The 22,712-nt window shown below is 42.7% G+C and overlaps 1 protein-coding gene across 3 annotated transcripts in view; it reads right to left on the bottom strand.

Moving 5' to 3' along the window:
* Window positions 1-18,233, bottom strand: part of PRDM2 (PR/SET domain 2) — a 128,856-nt gene extending 110,623 nt beyond the window's left edge. The window contains exons 1-2 of one of the 3 annotated variants that reach the window (XM_056123775.1): window positions 18,151-18,228; window positions 444-517 (exon numbers count right to left, since the gene is read on the bottom strand). In XM_056123775.1, the coding sequence (XP_055979750.1) occupies window positions 444-452 (9 nt within the window). In that variant the 5' untranslated portion in view covers window positions 453-517; window positions 18,151-18,228. Of the gene's footprint in view, window positions 1-443; window positions 518-18,150 lie in introns of all 3 variants that reach the window. The other 2 variants (XM_056123774.1, XM_056123776.1) reach the window with 2 other exon arrangements.
* Window positions 18,234-22,712: the final 4,479 nt, after the last annotated feature.

Genomic DNA, 22,712 nt, shown 5'->3' with positions numbered 1-22,712 from the left:
CCTTGAATAGGTTTTTTCAAAGAAAAAAAAATTTTCAAAGGGAAAAAATTCCAATTGATCAGTTTTGGTTTCTAACCTTCAATCTTCTCTTTTCAATCAGTGGAAAATTATAAATTTTTTTAAATATTAAAAATGAAAGCCTAACAAGTTTCAAAACAAAACCAAAAAAAAAAAAGAGTAGTGTGAGTCAGAGCAAAAGTAAAAAGAAAGTCTGAATCTGGTCTTAAAGAACAAGGCTTCTTCTGGGGATTTCACAGAAGTGGCAAATGACTGTCCACTCCACAAACGCGCAAACACACAGTGAAAAAGCAATGAGCTAATCAACAGAAACAGAAAAGAAAATCTGAGAGGAAAGGAAGTATGTATTAATACCTTTTTAAAAATCAAGAGCTGATCTAATATCTACATAATGTATTTGTATAAATTCTTATTTTTAAACTCACCTGATTCATTTTCAATTCCTGTTGTGTTCTGAAAAGATACACACAACAAAGAAACTTCTTTGATTACATGAGCCCTAAAAAGAAAAACAGACAATTGTAATATGTACCTGCCTACAAAATGACAGTGATTTAAAAACCACACACAGAACTGAAGAGTTTGCTCAAGGGGCGATTCATAAGGCAACTCCACACCAGATCGGCTTCAATCTCTGCTGCAAGCATACTCTGCAGATGTATTATTCACAATAAACTATATTTGCACTAATCTATACTGGGGCTTCATTGTACTTCTCAATTGAAAACAGACATGTGAGAATGACATCAAAATTTTTTTTGAAGTTGCATCGTTCCTAAGAAATAGTTTTGTTTAGTCAAAAACACAAAGCAAAATTGATCTGCTTATTATGCGAAGTACATGTCCATCTTTTACTTACAGTGATACTGTGGTGAATGCAAACACAATTAGATTCCTTTATATTATTTTGTTTTTCAAGCTCCTAAAAGTAAACACTTAACAACTTTTTCATAGGAATTCTTCTGGAGGAACTTAACAAGCAAAAAACACACAATAAAAAACTCGCCAAAAAATTCACAATAAAATCCGAATGATTTAATAAAAGTTGTTTAGAAAGAAGTACAGTTATTCCTTTAAATTTTTTGCTCAATACAATCCTAGTATAGTAAAACAGTGAAAAGACAAAATTATTTCTTGGTTTTTTTTTGGGGGGGGGGGGTGGTGACACCCGGCAAGAGGCACAGGGGTTATTCCTGGCTCTGCACTCAGGAATTACTCCTGGCAGTGCTCAGGGGACCATATGGGATGCTGGGAATCGAACCCACAAAATTATTTCTTATAAACGGATATGATGTGCTAATTTTCAAATAACAATCTATGAAGCTGGTCCTTTTGGCAACACCCATCAGGAGTCCTTTGAAGTCATTCATAATATACATGAAAATCATGTCACCTCAGCACTTACATGGTAATACTCTAAAAGCCTTCAACACGTATACATACACATACCATTAAGCACAATCTTATTGCTCCATGAACTTGCATCTCTTTCCTTCTCAGACCCTAGGAACTATCCCACTGTAACTTCATGTTCTAATTATTAACAAAACAAGAAATCTATAACTTAATTACATTCTTAGTATAACAAACATACAAAGCCTGCCCACAATTATAAGAAATTGTGCTTTGACATTTTTATGCCAGTTCAACAATAAAGGCGGTTCGCTTTGCTTGTTGCAGTTGTTTTCTTTCCTTGCACTATTTACCCACACACCCATCACTTTAAGTTAAGGTCTGATTATCTGAACTAGCTTTTAGTCATAAGTTGCAGGAGAAATACATGCAGTAACTTGTTAGAGAGTTCAATGCTAGCCAAATCAATATAAATTCTTCTCAGTAAGTAAACACTCAGCAAATGTATTTTTATGTAAGTGAAGGTTTTATCCATTAAGTCTATTCCTTTAAAGTTTAATATTGTCTTTCTCACAAATACTTGTGTCCTTCCTTAGTGAATATAATTAACCTTTCCTATTAGATTTGTTACTGATATTCAGTGAAACATGTTCACTTGATGCCAATTAGCAATGAGACTAGTGGCCACTGTGTGCATGCCTCACCCTTATACCCTAAACGCCTCTGACTGTCCTACAGTTCCACTGACAGCCCTCATGTGACAACCTTAAGCCCCAAAATAAGAAACAAGTTGGGTTTCACTTGTTCCCTTGGTAAGTTTTTAGAGGTTAATTTACCATTGGTTACCAGGAACTTGAAGTTAACTCAAGCACAGTCTCATAATTTTGGCCTCTGCTATTGCCTCTTCATTCTATTTCACCAATTTTTTTTCCCTTCTGCCTCTCTGTAAGTGCCAACAATGTGCCATGCACTGTTTCGAATCGGCAAGAAGAATGATCCCTGCCCTCCAAGAGAAGAGACCCACAATAAACAGGGAGTATGATGTGCGTTCGATCAAATATGAAAGCACTTTAGAGAAAAGTAAAGAGTGAAATAGGGAGGGGAAGAGAGCAATTGCAGTCTGTTTGTCTCTACCCTGTGAGATTAGCAGTACAAAGAAGGGAGAAAGGGACAGCCACACAGAGGCCTGACTCAGAGCACTGAGAAATGAGAACACGTGTGGGAAGTCCCATACATGGCAGGGCCTAGTGGCAACCAGTGTGGTTGGTACACAGGAATAAGAAGAGGTTACAGTGTAGTGGTCACAGGGAGTGAGAAGCAGGAGAGAGAAAGATTTATTAAGATTTAAGGATGGGTTTTGCAAGACAGCACTGTTGTTCGCCAGCTATAGCTTTTCCACCCAGAGATGGATAGCCACTGGGAGGCTCAAAGCTGCAGAAGTGAAGTGATTTAAATTCTAAAAGTAGAGACTAGGGACTGGAGCAATAGCACAGCAGGTAGGGCATTAGCCTTGCAAGTGGCCAACCCAGGTTCGATTCCCAGCATCCCATATGGTCACCAGAGCACCACCAGGAATAATTCCTGAGTGCAGAGCTAGGAGTAACCCCTGTGAAACACCGGTGTGACCCAAAAAGAAAAAAAAAAGTAAAGACTATAGGGGCCAGAGAGACAGTGCTGAGAGCAGGGCATTTGTCTTGCATGCCAACTGTTAGTTCCCTGGCAACCCATATGGTGCCCTGGTTCTACCAAAAACAATTTTTGAATGCAGAGCCAGGAGTGACCCCTAAACACCATGGGGCATGGTCCCCAAACAAATAAACAAAGTAGAGACTAAAGGAATAAGGTGGAGGTGAGTATCTTAGGATGCTAATGCCCCAATCCAGGCAAGGGAGAACAACCAGTTTAATTGGCACAGGAGGAGATGAGATGAGAAGTAATTGAATCCTGGATATATATTTAAAACAGAGTCTCCAGTAATTGCTGGGAGAGTCAATATAAAGAATGAACACAGACTTTTAGAAAGTCAGGGACAACGTCAAGGTTTTCATCCTAAGGACATGAGGAAGGTGCTACCGTTGTCTCAGACGCTGACTCCTCCTTGCCACCTGCTTTTCATGCATGTTTTCCTTTTAGTACCACCATTCTCCCTCCCGATTCACCCCTCTGCAGGAGCTAGGTCACAACTCAAGATATCCTGACATCTAACAACACTGTTACTGTCACTGTCCTCCCATTGTTCATCGATTTGCTCGAGCGGGCCCAGTAACGTCTCCATTTTGAGACTTGCTGTTACTGTGTTTGGCATATTGAATACGTCACGGGTGGCTTGCCAGGCTCTGCCGTGCGGGCAAGATACTCTCAGTAGCTTGCTGGGCTCTCCGAGAGGGGCGGAGGAATCAAACTCGGGTCGGCCATGTTGGCTGCGTGCAAGGCAAACACCCTACCACTGTGCTATCACTCCAGCCCACAACAAAATAACAAAAATAAGAAAAAGCTTGAGATATTTTATTTCTTTATATGTTATCTCTGAATCTTAATTTTTCTTCATTAAGAAAGTTTCAAAAACCCAGATAGCTGCATGATTTCTATCTAATTTCTCTGACCCCTCAACGCACTCATCCTTCCTTTACAGAGACAAGAAAAATCTTGGCATCATTTTTTCAACAGTTCATGACACACCTGGAATCATGGTCTCCCCTCTCTAAATCTCAGGTCCCCATTTTCTCTCCCCTCCCTCTTAACTCACAACATTGTCAAATAAAATAGCTACAATATTTTGCAAAGACTAAAAAACACTGCAAACCCAACACTGGCTTTTCAAATTGCAACATTTTTTGGTGAGGGGAAACTTCCCACCATCGCATGGGAGGTAGGGGTACCCACTCTGGGCTAAACTCAGCCCAGCAATGAATGTCAGGCTTCATGGATGGGTGCTCAGGCCCAGTGGATCTGGGTCTTGGGGGCCAAGCTGTGCTGGGGTTCAAACTTGGGGACTGGCACATGCACAGCACGTACTCTAGCTCTTTGAGCTATCTTTCCTACCCCTAAGATGGCAGCTTTGAAAATAAATTCTTTATTCACCTATTTTTCAAAGGGTTGTCTTAGGGGCCAGTGAGGTAGCCCAAGTGCTGGAGCATATGCATAGTATTTACCAAGGCCCTGCTTTGGTCCCTGGCAAATGCCTGGCCTCGGATTTGGCCACATGTGGTCCTGCTGACCCTCAAACATCATGAGGCCTGAACAACATCCCATCGGCAGGCTCAAGTACTGATTGCTCTGGTCTGGTGAGCTGACTACTGCCTGAGAACTGCTTGGGAGCCCCTCAAAGGGATGGTAACAAGATAACTGAGCATTTGGGCTGTGTTTCTTAACAGACAAGCACTGCACTGTGTGAGTTGAACTCCAATCTCTGGCTAAAATTACCTTATACATATATCCAGCTGAGCACTTGAAGTGTAATCATTTTATGACTAGCTGCAATATAAAAATACTGTTTAAAGCAACAGTAGACCCTTACATTGTTCTTGGGAGTATTTCTTAGAATTTTTCTAATGCCAGCCAGCCCGGCAGCATGGTGGTTATCTCACATAATATTCATACACATACTGACTTGGCTGGCATTGTTTTCACATTAATCTTGATGTACACTTAGCAGGAATCTCAGTCACATATAGTCAACTAAGAGAACCTGAACCATTAATCCTATCAGGGTGGAGGCAGGAGATTTTTTACATCCATCACTGAAACTTAAAAATTGTTTCTATTTTTGTTATTTCCTATTACTTTTCCAAACTTTACTGACATGGCTGACAAAACTCTAAGGTAACTTTTAAGCCTACAATATAGTTACAATATGTGGATACTGTTTGCAACTCTTTCAAAATGCTGAATAAACCAGTACTCTGGTTTTCCACTAGTATACTGAAAATCTGGATATTACTAGGACTTCTCTAAGCCTGACTTTTGCTTTATTTTATTCTTGGATTTCCATCCCTGGCCAGATCTTGAACTATGATAGTCCTTGAACCTGCATACTCTTACTATACCACCTTGGTGCTTAGTAGATAAAGTACAAAAAGAATTAGAAACATAATATAGGAGTATGGAACATGCCTTGCATGCTGCCAAAAAGGCTCTATCCCTGGTAACAATCTGGTCCTCCAAGTGCAACCAGGAGTGAACCCTGAGCACTGCTGGGTGTACCCCACCCCCTACCCCCACGCCAATAAGAAAGCTCATAAAATACATTAAGTAGGTATTTAAATCTGAAGCCATATTTTTTAATTATCAGCTACACCTTACTACTAGCATATACTTTAAGATCTTAATCTTGATTTTTTTCCATAGGTTCTAACAATAGGCTTGTAATTAACTGTTCAAGATACTGCTCCAAATTCAAAGACAAATCACTCTTGCAAATACTTCATAGTGGGTAAAGATAATATGATTATACATTATTGGTACCAACATAGCAACAATAAAATAATGAAGGTCTTTATTCAAATTCTGATCCTTAAAATGTCAAGATACCCAACAACTGCTCAGCCCTTTGTAGATTTGTAAAATTAACACAACTATAGAAAGGTAAAAGCAGAAGACCAAATTTAAAAAAGCTAAGGTGATAAATTTAATCTGATCTATTTAGCATTTCAAAAAAATAGTGTGTGTTTGTGTGTGTGTGTGTGTGTGTGTTAAAGAGACTGAAAATAAAGGAAGCTGTTGAATCAGAGGATGTGAGCTCTCAGCACTAGAACACTAGTTGCTCATGTCTTTCCCACTCTAGAATGACTTCGACCCAAGACAAAATGACAGTGGTGTGTCTCTATCATGCAAAAGAATCCTCACTAATTATGAAAGTACATGAGAGGCCAGAGAGATGACTCACTGGTCTGAACATACTTTGCATGCTGGAGGCCTGGGTCAATCCCTGGCACCACCTGGTCCCCTGAGCACCACACAGTGACCCCCAAACACCAAGCAAAAAGGAGCACAAGCAGCAGTGGGAAACCCAAAGGACAAAAAAAAAAAAAAAAGGAATGCATGAAATATGTAAAGAATGGAATGCTCATAAATAAACCCATGACTTCTCCAATCTCAATAAATTGGTTTCTTCAAAAAAGCTCAGAATACTACAGTCACATATCCCAGTCTGACTGCTCAGATTCATAGGACAGGGATAAACCTAAACAAGGGAATCAAAGTTTATGGGAGTTACTCCAGATGGGACGACTTGATAGAACACAAGGTTTTCATGTAACGGGGTGGGAGGACAGAGGGATCCTTGTTCTGAAAGATGTTACAGCTGCAGTGTCATGGAGAAAATGAGGCTGATTAGAACCATTTTTTAAAAAATATGTAAGTTAAATGTAATAACAGAGCGTTAAATGAGATGTGGATATCCTAGCAACGTACTGGAAAAATCTGCATTTAGATTATGGCTCTCTAGGTTTTATTACCCCTCTCTCCCCATTCCGACTCCCAGACTCTCTACTAAAGATTAAGGAGACATTTTCCAAAAAAACACTCCTCCCAGAATACAATAATGAAAGCTAGCTTAGTAATAAATGCATAGCAATTACCTGAATGATGCAACAGATAGACATTAATACATACTCTTTTACGCTTCTCATTAAATCTGCACATCAGTGTCATTAAACTACACTGAATCTCTAGTTTATGACATTACAAATTTTAAATTTTGTTTAAGGTATCCATAATAATACTCTCTAACCTACCCTAAATGTCTAGTTTCCCTAATTAAATATTATTTTACCTCTCACTGTAACAGCAAAACATGTTTCTCCCTCTAACACTAAAAACAAAACAATCATTAATTTTCCTAATGAGGCAACTCTATTCAATCAAAATAACCCCGAAATAAAGTTTAATTTCCTTTCCTTATTTTCAACAGTAATTGACAAAATATAGAAAGGTAAAAGTTTTCTTGCCAAGGTACATTCGTGTTTTCCAATCATTCCCTTCTTTTTTTTTTGAGGGGGGTTGGGGATAGGGGCACACACAACAGTGTTCAGGGCTTACTCCTTGGCTCTGCACTCAGGGATCACTCCTGATAGGGCTTGGGAGACCATACTGGGTGCTGGGGATCAAACCCCGGTCAGCTCCATGCAAGGCAAATGCCCTGCCCACTGTAGTACTTCTCTCCCCCCACCCTCTGAATTTTAATGAGAACTGTGCCACTGATTCAAGATTATTATCACAATACCCATCTCTCCCAGAAAAAGTATAACTTAACCATGGTCAGATAAAGTACACAAAATAGTATTAAAAATCAATGTTTTTATAAAGCAATACTTGCTTGACGTTCACTATGTTAATATGTAAAAGAAACTAGCACTAGCACTGTCCTCCCGTTGTTCGTCTATTTGATCGAGTGGGCCCAGTAACGTCTCCATTGTGAGACTTGTTACTGTGTTTGGCATATCGAATACGTCAGTCACGGGTAGCTTAGGTAGCTTGCCAGGCTTTGCTGTGTGGGCTACATACTCTCGGTAGCTTGCCAGGCTCTCCGAGAGGGGCAGAGGAACTCAGGTTGGCCAGGTTGGCCACGTGCAAGGCAAATGCTCTACAGCTGTGCTGTGGCTCCAGCCCATAAAAGAAACTACAAAAGGGAAAATAAGTTGACTTTTTTTTTTTTTTTTGGGTTTTGGGACCATAGCTAGTGGTGCTCAGGGCTTACTCTTGGCTCAGCACCCAGGAATCACTCCTGGTGGTGCTCGGGGGACCATACAGGATGCCAGGGATCGAACCTGGGTAGGCCACGTGCACGGCAACCGCCTCACCCTCTGTCCTATTGCTCCAGCCCCAAGTCAATTCTTTCCTAACACTCAAATACTGAGTTTCCAACTCAAACACAAAATTTCTAAAGCAAGATGCCACATGATAGTTCATTTCACAATTTCCAAAACAAAATGAATTCTCAGTTGACCTTTTTGATCTATTGTTTTTCCACTGGAGTTGCCAATGCTGATACTACTTTTGTGATTAAACCTTTGAATTGAGAGATTTTCAGGAAACTTGCAAAAATATTTCTGAATTTCTTGGAGAAGGAAAAACAGCCAAAGTAACAAGGCACACTGGCTCTGGCACTTAAATCTGTATCTGCTTTCTCATATAAAGATTTTGTAAGATTAATACAACACCTGCTCAGGAGTGATTGCTCAGGAATTTTGGATTTTTTCTACACAATATGTTGAAAAACACATCCTCTACCAACAACACAAAAATGACAGAAAATGAATTCATTCATGAATCTAAATCAAAGTAATAAATAATACCAGATCAAGTAATAACAAGAGTATAGGGGCTAGAGAGATAAAACAGAGGGTAGGGTGCTTGCCTTGCACATGGTTTACCAGAATTCAATACTCCCCAACCCATACAATCCCTGCAGCCTTGCCAGGAGTTAACCCTGAACACAGAGCCAGAGTAATCCCTAAGCAACACCAGGTATGATCCAAAAACTACAAAGAAAAAAAAAAGAAATTATACAAAGTATGTGGTCCAGCCCTCTGAACTATTGCCCCAGTCCAGGTAGTTAAAAGTTTATGGATTGTTCTAGGAAGCTCTGAAATACCTATTTTTAAAACACATTTATTGCCAGGGCTGAAGAAATAGTACAGAAGGTAGGGCATTTATCTTACATGCTGCTGACCCTGCCTCAATTCCTGACACCACATATGACCCTCCAAGACCTGACAGGAGTTACCCCTGAGCACAGGAAAGGGTGCAAGCTTTGAGCACCACTGGGTGTAGCTCAAAAACAAAACAAAACAAAAATACGCTGCCTATAAAAAATTTTTCTGTAGTTCTTACTTCAAAGTGTAATAGATCTCTTCCCATTTATGATTTTTTAAATGAATGTCTCTAGTGGCTACTTAGCTGTAGGCCAAACAGAGTACTCCAGAACTCAGGATCTGTGCAAGAGCAAGTACTAGACTAGAAGTGACAGTTGGAGCAGGTAAGAGGGTGCAAGGAGTGGGTGTGCAGGGGTTGAGATTCATGTAGGGCTCCTCAGATAGTGACAAATTATTATAATACTCATCCTCCTGGCCCTTCACAAAAGCCTTAAAGGTTTTCAGAGAAAGATGGAAGAAGAATTACTTCAAAACAAAGCTTCTGAACAGCTTGCAGTCAGAGGGGCAAAAGAGAGTGACTTTACGGCTATTCATCAAGAAGGAAACTACCAGAAATAGGCAAGGTGAAGCCGCAAGGAGTTTCTGATTGATGAGCTTCACAAACAATGTCTATTAGTCTTAAGAGAACCAAGTAGACAGGAAAAGAGGAGATAGGAAGGAAAGGGGCCAGAGAAGTTAGCATGCCCACTGAGAGTCTAAGATCTAGAATAAAGGTTTGAACCACAGACAAGAACTGAAAGAAAACAAAACAATTGGACTTGCTACCACAGAGGTGAGAAGCACAAAATGATTTTTTTTTAACTGAACAGGAGATAAAAGGAGGCAGTGAGGACAAGCCCCAAAGGCGAGATGTGACAGACTAGAAGGAAAGAAGCTAGCACTTCAAAGATGCAGCGGTCAGGGACAGGGATGGTTTTGAAGCAGAAGGGGATGTGCTCCATTTTAGAGACTGCTATGGAGGAACACTCAGACAACCACAAGGAAGAACTGTATCGGACAAAAGACATAGGACATCCCAGCCTGGGATGGAGACCAAGACTTCAGCCCCAAGGAGACATTTGGGGACAGAAGAAATCACCAAGGGAAAAAGTGGAGAAGCAAGATTTAGCTTTGTGAAGAATGCACAGAAGGCATTAGAAAAGAGGTCACCCTCCCCACCCCACACTCCTGCAATAGTCACTGTCACTGTCCTCCTGTTGTTCATCGATTTGCTCAAGCAGGCCCAGTAACATCTCCACTGTGAGACTTGTTACTGTGTTTGGCATATCGAATACATCACGGGTAGCTTGCCAGGCTCTGCGTGCGGGCGAGATACTCTCGGTAGCTTGCCGGGCTCTCCGAGAGGGGCGGAGGAATCGAACTCGGGTTGGCCATGTTGGCCGCTTGCAAGGCAAATGCCCTATCCGCTGTGCTATCACTCCAGCCCAAGTGCAAATAGTAAGAGGATCTATTTGGAAGACCAAGAAGCTTCAGGACTGAGAGATAACTTTAAATGATTTCTCTTGACAAAAAATGTGCAACACAACCCACTACTTCAGGTGAAACGCCTCAGAAAAATACTAGTAATTTATTATTATTATTATTATTTTATTGAATCACAATGAGATAGTTACAAGCTTTCATGTTTGGGTTACAATCACACAATGATCAAACACCCATCCCTCTACCAGTGCACATTCCCCACCATCAATATCCCCTGTATACCCCCCCTTTCCCACCCTCCCCCTGCCTCCATGGCAGACAATATTCCCCATACTCTCTCTCTACTTTTGGGCATTATGGTCTGCAATACAGACACTGAGAGGTTATCATGTTTGGTCCAAAAAAATACTAATAATGTGTTTAAAAACATAAAGTACCTCAAATTATCTGCATATTCTTCATCAATTCATCACAACCAACCCCCAACAATCCCCACTGCTGATATTTTCAAATACCTTCAAAGAGGGAAGAGCAGAAAATCTAACCCCTGCAAGCCAGACTGGAGGCAGTTTCTGCTCCACCTGTGACGGGTTTCAATTCCTAACTAGGGGATTGCACAGATTTACCTCCCTAAAACTGGTGCCTAGCCCCAAGATCTCTACTCATAAGCAACAACACAGTTGAATTGGAGGATGAAACTGGTAGAACTTTGCAAGAAAAAGACATCCAATACCACTGAAAACTGGGGAGAAAAAATTAACAGAAATTTCCTCAAAGAGAAAAAGTCAAATGGCTAAAAGGCACCTCAAAAAATGCTCCACATCACTAATCATCAGGGAGATGTAAATCAAAACAACAAAGAGATATCATATCATATCACAGAGACTGATACTCATCAAAAAGAACAAGAAGAACCAGTGCTGGCATGGATGTGGGGAGAAAGAACGCTCCTTCTTTTTGGTGGGAATGCCAAAAGGTCCAGTCTTTTTTGGAACACAATACAGACATTCCTCAAAAAAATTAGAAATTGAGCTCCCTTAGACCCAGCAATAAATACCACTTCAGGGAATATACCCTGGGGGCCAAAAAATACTGAGCAGAAACACCATATGCACTTCTATGTTCATTGCAGCATTATTCACCATACCCAGAATCTGGAAACAACCCCAGTGCCCAAGAACAAACGACTGGATAAAGAAATTATGATACATCTACGCAATGGAATACTATGAAGCTGTTAGGAAAAATGAAGTCATAAAATTTGCTTATAAATGGATAGGCATGAAGAGTATCATGCTAAGTGGAATGAGCAAGAAAGAGAGGGACAGACATAGAATGACTGCATTCATTTGTGGGATATATATATATATATATATTATGATATGCCAAGGAAAACAGGGGCCAGGAGAATGGTCAATGGCTGGACGCTTGCCACAAGTGTGTGGGGGTGGGAGGGCAGTTAGAATAGAGAAGCGATCAGTATAACTATAATAGTTGGAAATGATCACTCTGAACAAGAACTGAGTATTAAAAGTAAGTAAAGAGATATACATGATGCCCTTTCAGCATCTGTATTGCAAATCATAAAGCCTGGAAAGAGCTAGAGAGAGAGAGAAAGGGAGAAGGCAGAAAGAAAGGATGGAAAAGGAGGGAGGGAAGTTGGAGGGTGAGAGAGAGAGTGTGTGTGTGAAAGTGAGAAGAAAAGTGCCTGACATGGGAGTAGAGGAGTTGGGAGGGACATCAGCGGTGGGATATATACACTGGTATTGAAACACTGTATGACTAACATCCAATCATGAACAACTTTTTAACTGTATCTCACTGGGATTCAATTTCTTCAAAAAAAAAAATGTTTTTTTAGTGGGGAGCTAGAAAGATCATACATTAAGTGAGGACTTGCATGCTGCTGACCATGATTCATGTCTCAGCCCCCCATATAGTCTCCTGAGCCCTACCAGGAGTGATCCCTGAGCCAGGAGAAAGCCCTGAACAGTGCCAGGAGTGGCCCAAAACAACAACAAAACAATCTAAATTGGGACCAGAAAGAGTACAGCAGGCAGGGTACTTACCTTGCACAAAGTTAACCTAGATTTCGCCCCAGTGCTACTTACAGTCCCTGGCAGAGCACCACCAGGAGTGATCCCTAAGCAAAGAGCAAGGCGTAAGGCCTGAGCACCACTGGGTGTGACACAAAAACAAATTTTTTTTTAAAAGAATCTAAATTTACCCCCATGAAACCTCACTTAAAACATACTTCAGATATGTTTTAAAAGGCAAAGTCCCTAAAATAAGCCTACCAGAGTAAGAAGCACTTGAAATGTCACTTTCATACTGACATTCCAAATTATCACTGTCACTGTCCTCCCATTGTTCATCGATTTGCTCAAGCGGGCCCAGTAACATTGTGAGACTTGTTACTGTGTTTGGCATATCGAATACATCACAGGTAGCTTGACAGGCTTTGCTGTGAGGGCAAAATACTCTCAGTAGCTTGCTGGACTCTCCGAGAGGGACAGAGGAATCAAACTCAGGTCAGCCATGTGGGCTGCGTGCAAGGCACAAATGCTCTACCTACTGTGCTATTGCTCCAGCCAAATTATACTTAATTTATATAGTCTTAGTAAGGCTTGGGTTACTGCAAAATATTCATACCAAAGTATTTAAAGGCTTGGTGAATGAGGTGATTTTTTTCAAATTTTGATGGCATTGTTTAACACCTATTTCTCAGTGTTTATTCTATTGTCACCCTTCTTTTTTTGGGGGGGATCACACCCGGTGATGCACAGGGTCACTCCTGGCTCTGCACACAGGAACTACTCCTGGTGGTGCTCAGAGGACATAAGGGATGCTGGGAATCGAACCTGGGTCGGCTGCATACAAGGCAAATGCCCTACCCGCTGTGCTATTGCTCCTGCCCCTATTGTCACCCTTCTGACCTTGTTTTCTTCCTGTGGTCCCCCTGTTCTACAGGTTGGTCCTGTAATCTCATGGCATGGTCCCCTAGTTACACAATTTTCACCTGTGGTCCCCTTGGAGTATCCTGGTGGCGTGCCCACATGACACCTGGTTAGAAACACTGGTTTAAATTATTTGAAAATGCCAGAAAGCATCCCTACCAGAGTTTTATGTTGTCTTAGTTGAACTACTTACAAGCACATGTAAAATGTGTAAATTATCCCAAATTCCAGACACACTGCCCACTAAAATAAAACAGTTGCACTTGGCTTTACATATTTCAAGCAAGCTGTGCCAAGAAGTAATTTAGCTCTTTCAAAGCAAAGCCTATCATGATTTACTGCAAAAAACTAAAAAAAAAAAAAAATCCATTTCACCAAAAATACTGGCAATCTATAAGTATTCAATGAAAGCTCATTTATTGCATGTTCCAAAGGACCAATAAATGAAAACAAAGTGTAGGTGTGACAAGAACCAAGAGTCATAAGAACAAATACCACATAGTATGGAGCAAAATATTATGAGCATATTTCACGCCAAATGAATGAGATTTACTACTTACAATAACTTTAATTCATGCTTCAGGGAGATGAGGGTTAAGGAAAGAAAAACACTCTTTTTTAAGAAAGAATATTTAAATGACACTTGCATTCGGCCCAGTGAAACTATGCAGAGATCCTGTAATTCAGAAAACCACCCAGTTACCAAATACAGTTATCAGCACAATTTTTTATTCTATTTATGAGCAAATTCTAATTAAAACTTATTTCATAACAAAATTATGTGTGCCCTGTCTAAACTTTTAAAGATTACAAATTAAAAGATGACAACTCATCATGCTGTTGTATTAATGATACATATTTACAAAGAAGATCAATAAACTGCCTTTAAATGGTCAAATAGTGTTATAGTTGGGAAAGAACCATCAAAAGTAAATAATTCCCTCAGGACAAACTCTATCACTTTTGGTGCAAAAAAATCATGAGCTCTTGTTTGTCTTTAAAAGGAGATTTTAGGGCCACAGAAGTGGATAAAAGGGCTCAAACACATGCCTTGCATTCAAGCGCCCTAGGGTCTATCCTGGCATCAAATGGTCCTCAAGCACTGTTGGACGTGGCCCTAGAGCACTGGGTCAGGAATACCCCCAGCCCCATCAGGTATGGCCCAAAGACCAAAACTAAAATAAAACAAGAGTTTGGTAAAATTATTTTGGCTTCAACCATCAACCTTAAATTGTCTGCTTCACTAAGTCTCATTCTCCAGAAGAAATTACAGTTCTTTCTGGGCTATTCAATATAAGAAACCACAAGCTTAAATTATTTGCCATGCAAATTTATTTAACTTTCATAATAATACAATCTACATACTAGGAATGCTGAGCCTGGCTCTTGAAAATTCCTTCAGTCTCCAGTTAATTTTATATAACTATCTCTCATCACAAAAGGGCTACCAGGATGAAACTGCTGAAAGCCACCATTCAATGAACCCATCAAACCAGAAGAGGGAGCTCTGACAGGCCATAAGTCTACTGCCTGACTTCAAGGGGCATCAAGTAAACCTTAGTCTACTCCTCACTTGTTTGACTTAAGAGATTCCATAAATTGCTTCAGATTTATTCCAACAGGTCAGGTGAGCTTTCCATTAATGCAGCAGTTGAGAACTGGAACAATTTGAACTGGAAATGGAACTCGCCCAAAGATACTACTAAATACCATACAACATTCATATCAGTCCCTATAAAAGGATTAGTCAGCCCCAAGTGTTAGTGATACCCAGGTTAAAAAATTCTGCTTTGGTGTGACCTAAGTACTTGTTTCAATCACTATACGAAGTGATTTTTTTTAACAGCTCTACCACATAGCACTAGACACACATCAGCAGGATCAATAGTAATATCTTATGGATAATGTTCTCATCATCAGGAAACTCTCAGAATTTACACATCACCATGTAAATTTGGCAGTTTTTTCCCCCTCCTGTCCACCTCCTCTCTGTCCACTCTCCGGTGGTGTTTCCTGGTGTCTTGCATGATTTTATTTTTGTTTTTTTCTGCATGGATATTAAAAACAGCAGAAAAGCAAGTCGAAGACATGAAAATACTAAAAAAGCTACGGTGCTTTCCACCCCAAGAGAGGCCATATTTAACTGGACTGAAAAGGTTTGTAAATCACATGGGGAACTTGAAAAGAGATGGGTAGCTTAAAGAAACAGCCCCATGAATAAATAAACAACTGAATGATGTAAAATAATCATCAAAAGAGTATGTGCACAGATACATCTATGTAACTGCACAGAACTGATTGATGAGAAGAAAGAGAATGAAAAGAAGCTGAAATTGAGTGTTACCCTCTTTTAACTAGATTGGCAGGAAAAAATGTGTGTTTGGAGGCTAAAATCAAGTGACTGTGAACATTAAAATTCCCAACAGAAGTATTCTGATGACACTTAATGGAAACTAAACCTGCGTTATAGAAACCTTGCTGATCAACATGAAATTGATAAACTATGGCCCAACCATACATGATAGAGCAATTAAAATTTACATTGAAGTATTTTTAACAGCCATACTCAAAACAGTCGGGAAAAAAATAGGTTACAATTACTACAATGATATCAATCCTGCATAGCTTGTAAATCTGTAGAAGTGAATACACATAAATAAATAAACACACACTCTTGGGGCAATGCTGAGGTCTATCAGGATGCTGGCTGTGGTTATCTGAGGAATGGGAGGGTTATGTTTTCTGGACTGTCTTTGTGCCTTTCTCTATTCAATTGTTCTGCAGTGTGGATCTTTTGTTTCCTATCCACAAAATTAAGACATCATAACAAATTTAAACCAGCTTGCCACAGGAATTGCCCACAAAATGAGGGGTGTGTGTGTGAATATGTCAACTTTTCAATTAAAGAAATCTTCGGAATCAACAAACAACAACTTTCGTTGGGTGATATTCTCAGGTGCCCAGTACTTGTGTACATTAACTCATTTAAAAATCGAACAAACAAAGATGTGTTGGATAAAAAATCGTCAGGAGGCTCTAGAAGCTGTTCACCTGGTTTCAGCCATGAAGACTTTCAACCTCCTGAGTTTCTATAGCTCAAAACGAGGTGATTTGTTCTTATATTCACAGAAAGCTCCGCTGAAATTCTACACATAAAAAGAACGTGGTCAAATAAGTATTTGTAAGGCAGCATCTAGAGAATGATGGGGCAGCTGCATGCCATCTCTTAAAACAAAACCCCGAACATGTAATTAAGCGTCTCAGTTCCTCCTCCTTAATATCTGCACCGAAAATTTTATATGGTGTTGAAAGCAAAGAAAAGGAAAAAGAAAAAAGAAAACGGCCTACATTTATCTTCTTCCCATTCGTTGGAACAAACGGGTGTGAATGAAGCCTGAAGCCTGGGGAACAATCATTGAAAGGTTCCCCCCCCCCCACACACACACACTTTGGTTTTTTGTTTTTGCTTTTTTCTGTCCTTTCCTTTCCTTTTAAAACGATGCGGGTGCTTGTAACAATAAACCCGTAATAAACAAACAAACAAAAAAAAAAACTTTACAAAATATTGTAGTCACGTTCAGGCTCCGACCATTTCAGCGAGGCACCGCGTGCGACCCAGCGCAAGGCAGAAATGCAAACACTTCTTGCATAAAACCCAAACCTCACTCAATTCAGCACCGCACGCAGCAAGCGAGGGGCCATCGGGGAATCTCCTCTTGGGGTGGGGGGATTTACAGCTGCGCGGTGAAGGTGGGGGAGTTGGAGGGAGGAGGATCGGGGGCTTCCCAGTCAACTGGGGGGGGGGGGGTGGGGAGGGGGGTGAGGGCTGGTCCCTGCTGGGAAGCAGGTGGCCGGCCGGGGCGGGGGTGGGGTCAGTGGGTCACGGCGGGGGCGGCAGGAAGCTCCGGAGGTGGTGGGTGGGGGGTGGGGGACACGGATCCTCCCTGACCTCTGAGGTCCGCGCCTGGTCTCTCGGGCCACCGTCAGGAACAGGTTCACGGGGCTCTTTAGCCACACAATTAATAGCGTGGAAGTGCACGTATCCGTTTTCGGAACAAAACAAAACGCGAGCGGGTCCCTCGGAACCCCGAGGGAGCCCCATTTCCAGGTTGAAACCACAGACACACACACACACACACACACACACACACACACACACACACACACACACACACACACTACTTCGGAAGCACAAAGACGCGAGACACAAAACACAATCAAGAATGCAAGTGGGAAAGACACCTTCGGCGAGGACACACAAAAGAAGAGTCGCGGAACAACCCGGGGGCGGTGGGGGGGGGGGGAGAAGAAAAAGAAAACCATCGCTGGGGGCCGGTCCCGGGGTGGCCGGCGCGCGAGTCCCGGCGGTCCCCGGGGAGGACTCGCCCCGCGCGGCGCCCTCGCGTGCCCCCCGTCGCGGGGCGCGCGGCAAACGGCGACAAAGCGAACCCCGCAACTTGCCCCGCGCCGGGCTCGAGGCCGTGCGGGGCTGGCTCGGGCGCGGGGCGGGCAGGAGCCCCGGCTGCCCCCGAACTGCCGGCGGGTGGGCGCCTTGCGGTGCGGGCACCCCACGCCGGCCCGGGACCTCGGAGGGGGGCGCGCCCGTCCGCCCGCCTGCCCGGCCCGGTGCGCCCGGCTCCCCGCCGCCGCCGCCGCCGCCGCCGGGGCCACGCTCGACGCGGCCAGGGACTGGGGTCCGGGCGCCGCCCCCGGCGCGGAAGCCGCCCGGCCCGACCAGCGCTCACCTGTGCCCGCCGCGCCGCGCCGCTTAGAGCGCCGAGAGCCGCCGCCGCCGCCGCTCCGTCCGCCCCGGCGCCCGCGGCCGCGCCGCCGCCATCTTGGCTCCGGTCGGAAGTGACGTCGGGTGGCGCCGGCCGCGGCTCCCGAGCCCGCACCGCGGGCGCCGTCAATGGGAACCGCCACCTCCAGCGGGGCGCAACCCCGACGGTCGCGCCCCGCCGTCCCCGCACCCGGGCCGTCGATCGCGAGTCGGGAGGGGGCAGCCCCCGACGCCAGGCTGCTCCCGCCCAGACCGACCACCCCGCCTGCCGTTCCTCGTTGAGACTTCGCCTACTAGTCAAAGACCCGACGGAATTTAACCACCACCCCCTCCCCAAAACGTTGGGTGGGTTCTGTGCGACTCAAAGTTATTACAAGGGTCCACCGCTGTGGCCGCTACGCGAAGAGGTTGGGAAAGAGCATCATCACCAAAGTTCTGGCCAGGAGTAAGGAGCATGGACCCCACTCTCGGTTTGTCTCAGATGACCAGACCTGTGTCCTCCCTCTCTCAAAGATCACCCCCCAGCAGGGCGAAAGCGCTGGGGTCTCTTTGCCCCTTCCAAACAAGTGTGTGTTGCCAGTTTGCCTGGTGCCTGGTATGCCAGGCACAGAATGTGACACTCTTATTTCCCAAGCAGAGACCGCTTGTGTGAAGGATGAATGAATGTGCCTGTGGCCATGAGCTGGGCTGACCTGAACTGCGGTGTCTGTTAGGTGTTTATGGGGAGATGGCTAGCAAGTATGGGAAGAGACGGGGACTAAGTCTGGAGTTGGCTGGAGAGGCGCAGGCCAGAGGTAAGACAAAACATAGAGACTTGCCCCATGTGGATAGTTTAGAGCCAGGAGCAGCACGGAAAGCTGAAGTTACTCGCTGAGACGGATATCAAGAAAGATCGAAATGGAATGGGTGGCATTAGGCCTCTACCAAGGGCTGATGCGTAACGAATAGACATGAAATTGGAACAGACAAGCCTGAGAAAGCTTCCAAGGAGTACACATTTAAGGGAACAATGTATCAGCATAAATCAGGTTGCAATTATATTGTAAAAGGGATGATAGTGTAGCTAATGCTCTAGTCTGAGTGAATGAATGAAGATACCCTCATCTCAGCAAATGTTGTCAAGGCCTTTCAAAGTGACAGCACTTTCAAAGGATCAGCACAGAGCCTAAGGAGAAAATCGGTTGAACCTTAGAAGTTTTTTCACTACAGGGAATAGAAAGATCCTCTATCTGGGAGATACCTGCCTGCAAGTCACTAAAATTGCCTCGGGTCAGAGATATCATTAAAATTTTCTATTCCTGGGGCCCGAATTAATAGTACGGTGGGTTGGGTGTTTGCCTTGCACATGGCATCCTCAGTATCCCAAATGGGTCCCCTGAGCACCATCAGGAATAATTCCTGAGAGCAGAGCCAGGAATTACTAACTCCTGAGCATTGTGTGATGTGACCCTAAAAATGACCCAAAAAATTCTCCATTCCTTAATGTTTTGCAATGAGATCTACACTTCAAAATCATCAGTAGTGTTTATCAGTCATTTTCCAACCATGGTCCTTTTCTGAACTGTTTTCTTCCTGTATCTCGCCTCCCTCTGCCCCATGGTTAGCTTCCTAGTGTCCTGCTATGTCCCTCCCCTCTATTTACATGATTCCCACCTGTGACCCACTTGAGAGAGCATGGAATCCTAACCACTAGACCACCAGGGAACTTCTGTGACCCACTTGAAATAGCCCAGGAAGTACATAGGGGGGGCCATACCCCTCCTCCTTTAGAAACACTAATGCAGGTTTTTTTTTGTGGAAAAAGTCAGGAAGACTCTACTGTTGAAACATTAAACTTAGATATAAAACATTTTATGGTTATGTGCTGTCTGCCATTCAATGAAATGCATATTGGAATAATCTATAGATATATGTTCATCATACTAGAAGTCAGAAATTCAAAATCACTGTCACAAGGCCCAAAACCAGTGCTCAGTGAGCTCATGTTCCTCCAGAAAACTCTAGAAACAATTGATCCTCACCTCTACCAGCTTCTGGTAGCTGCCAACACTCTTCGGTTTGTGTCTCCATTCCTCAAAAGTTGAGCATTGTTACCTCTCTCTGGTCCACCGTTATGTCTTCATCTGTGTGACCAGATAGCCCTCTGCTCACTCTTACAAAGAACCATGATTGCATTTAGGACTCCCTCGGATAATTCACATAACCTCCCCAACTCAAGATCCTTCACCCCTGTAAAAGCTATAAGAAGGTAAAGATATGAACTTTGAAGATCATTATTCAGTCTACCACAAGGGATGACCTTATTATTCTAAATTGCTCCTAATCAGCAATTGCGTATTTTTCTTAAAACGGCATGTATTTTTCAATTTGTATCACTTCCCAGAAACAATTATTTTTAATCCTAAATATACGAACTATCAATAATGCAACGAAACTTCTTGTTTTCAATGTATAACATGCTATTACTCATGTCTTTGAAAAGGCAAAATATATTGTCTTAAAGTTCCAACCTCCTGACCTATTTCCTTCCTGTGGCCTTCCCTGTTCTAAAGTTGGCTCCCTTGCTTCATGCCAAGTCTCCCATTTATGTGATTTTTTAACCTATGACCCTGGAAGATCCTTGGGTCAGGGGGAAGGGGGAAGCACATATGCCCCCCCCTTAAAAGTATTGACAAATACTTTTAAAGGATGATGGAATTGAGACATTATTGTTATCTATAATGAACAAAATTTCTATATTAAGGGATAGAAATATAAAATGTTCTCTGGTTAAATAAACAAAGCATGAATAAAAACACTACTCAAGTACAGCCCGGGCAGGTCCTGCCTGGTGCTGTACTAACATAGTTCCAATTCAGAAGACTTGATCATCATGCACCTCAACATCCTAGGACACAGAGTATGGAACACAGTACAATGATGTGTATATGTTTTTTAAATGAAAGAAAGAGTGTCCTTGGACCTTCAGATGTGGCCAGATTAGAGTGTGTACTAAAAACACTAGACTTTTTATTTTTACTTTTTTGCTTTTTGGGTCACACCCAGCGATGCACAGGGGTTACTCCTGGTTCACGCACTCATGTATTATGCCGGCCTGGTGCTTGGGGTACCATAAGGGATGCTGGGAATCGAACCCAGGTTGGCCGCATGCAAGGCAAATGCTCCACCCACTGTGCTATCACTCCAGCCCCTGAAAACACTAGACTTTTAAAGGCAGCACATAGTTATTCCAGGAGCCCAGATATCTTACTTGAAATAGCAGCCAGGAGACCTACAACATTGTTCCTAAAAAAAAGATAAAAGATTTTACAGTCAAGATATAGGACTGGAGCGATAGCACAGCAGTAGGGTGTTTGCCTTGCACGCAGCCAATATGGCCAACCCGAGTTCGATTCCTATGCCCCTCTCAAGAGCCCGGCAAGCTACCGAGAGTATCTCGCCCACACGGCAGAGCCTGGCAAGCCACCCGTGATGTATTCGATATGCCAAACACAGTAACAACAAAATCTCCAATGGAGACGTTACTGGGCCCGCTCGAGCAAATCGATGAACAACGGGAGAGCCTTTACCTTACCTTTACAGTCAAGATGAAAGAATCTGCAACACAGGACCAATGGTAACTCCAAGTGGACTTAAAATTCTCTTAATGATTATAAGACTTAATTTCCAGTGACTTCAAGGTATTATATATGTGCTTTTCAATCACCCTTCATTACCCCTGGATGTGATTAGCACATCCTCACTTTATAACTGAGAAATGGGGATCAAAAAGCATGGAAGGGTTCTTTCTTGTTAGTGAAAGGTTCTGAATCTAGATAATTGAGTTCCTTAGTAGGCTGTGAACTTAACATAAAAGTTATATTTCCTACATACACACACACACACGCACGCACACACACACATTTTGGGGGTGGGAGGAGAGGCTGAGTGTTTAGTACAAGTAACTGCCACTCCATTGATCTAAACAAGTTGTTTCTCAGTTCAGATGCTTACTAGGGGGGTGGGAAATACTTTACAATCATAATTAGGTAAAAACACCTGCTAAAAGCTCACTTTGAATCACTTGATCACTTGATCCCCCGTTATTCATCGATTTACTCAAGCGGGTGCCAGTAACATCTCCATTCATTCCTAGAATGAATGGATGCCATTGGGCTACGCTAGCGTGCAACACGGACGTCACTTTGAATCATCAGGCAAAAATAGTCAGCTCATGGTCAGAGGAAAGACAATTTGAGTGTCCAAGAACAATTTTATCAAATAAACTCATCACATTTTAAAAATTTACTGAATCTCCTTCTCTCATTGCTGAAAATCATTCTCAGTGAAATCTAGATGCCCTTCTCTCAGTTTCTTCATCATCTCACCCTCCCCATCTGCTGTCATTTCACCACACCCATGACCCGAACAAGGGGTGATAACTGAGCAATCACACTCATGACAGAAAGACCTGAAACTTGGATTCTGGGCCCTAATTATGTATAAAAAAAAATAAAGGTCAAAGATATGAATGGATGCTAAAGAATT

The sequence above is a fragment of the Sorex fumeus genome, unplaced genomic scaffold (genome assembly GCF_029834395.1).
Source record: "Sorex fumeus unplaced genomic scaffold, SorFum_2.1 ptg000047l, whole genome shotgun sequence".
Classification (NCBI taxonomy): Eukaryota; Metazoa; Chordata; class Mammalia; order Eulipotyphla; family Soricidae; genus Sorex; species Sorex fumeus.
Note: the sequence above shows the minus strand (reverse complement) of the source record. Positions and strands in the feature narration are given on the sequence as shown.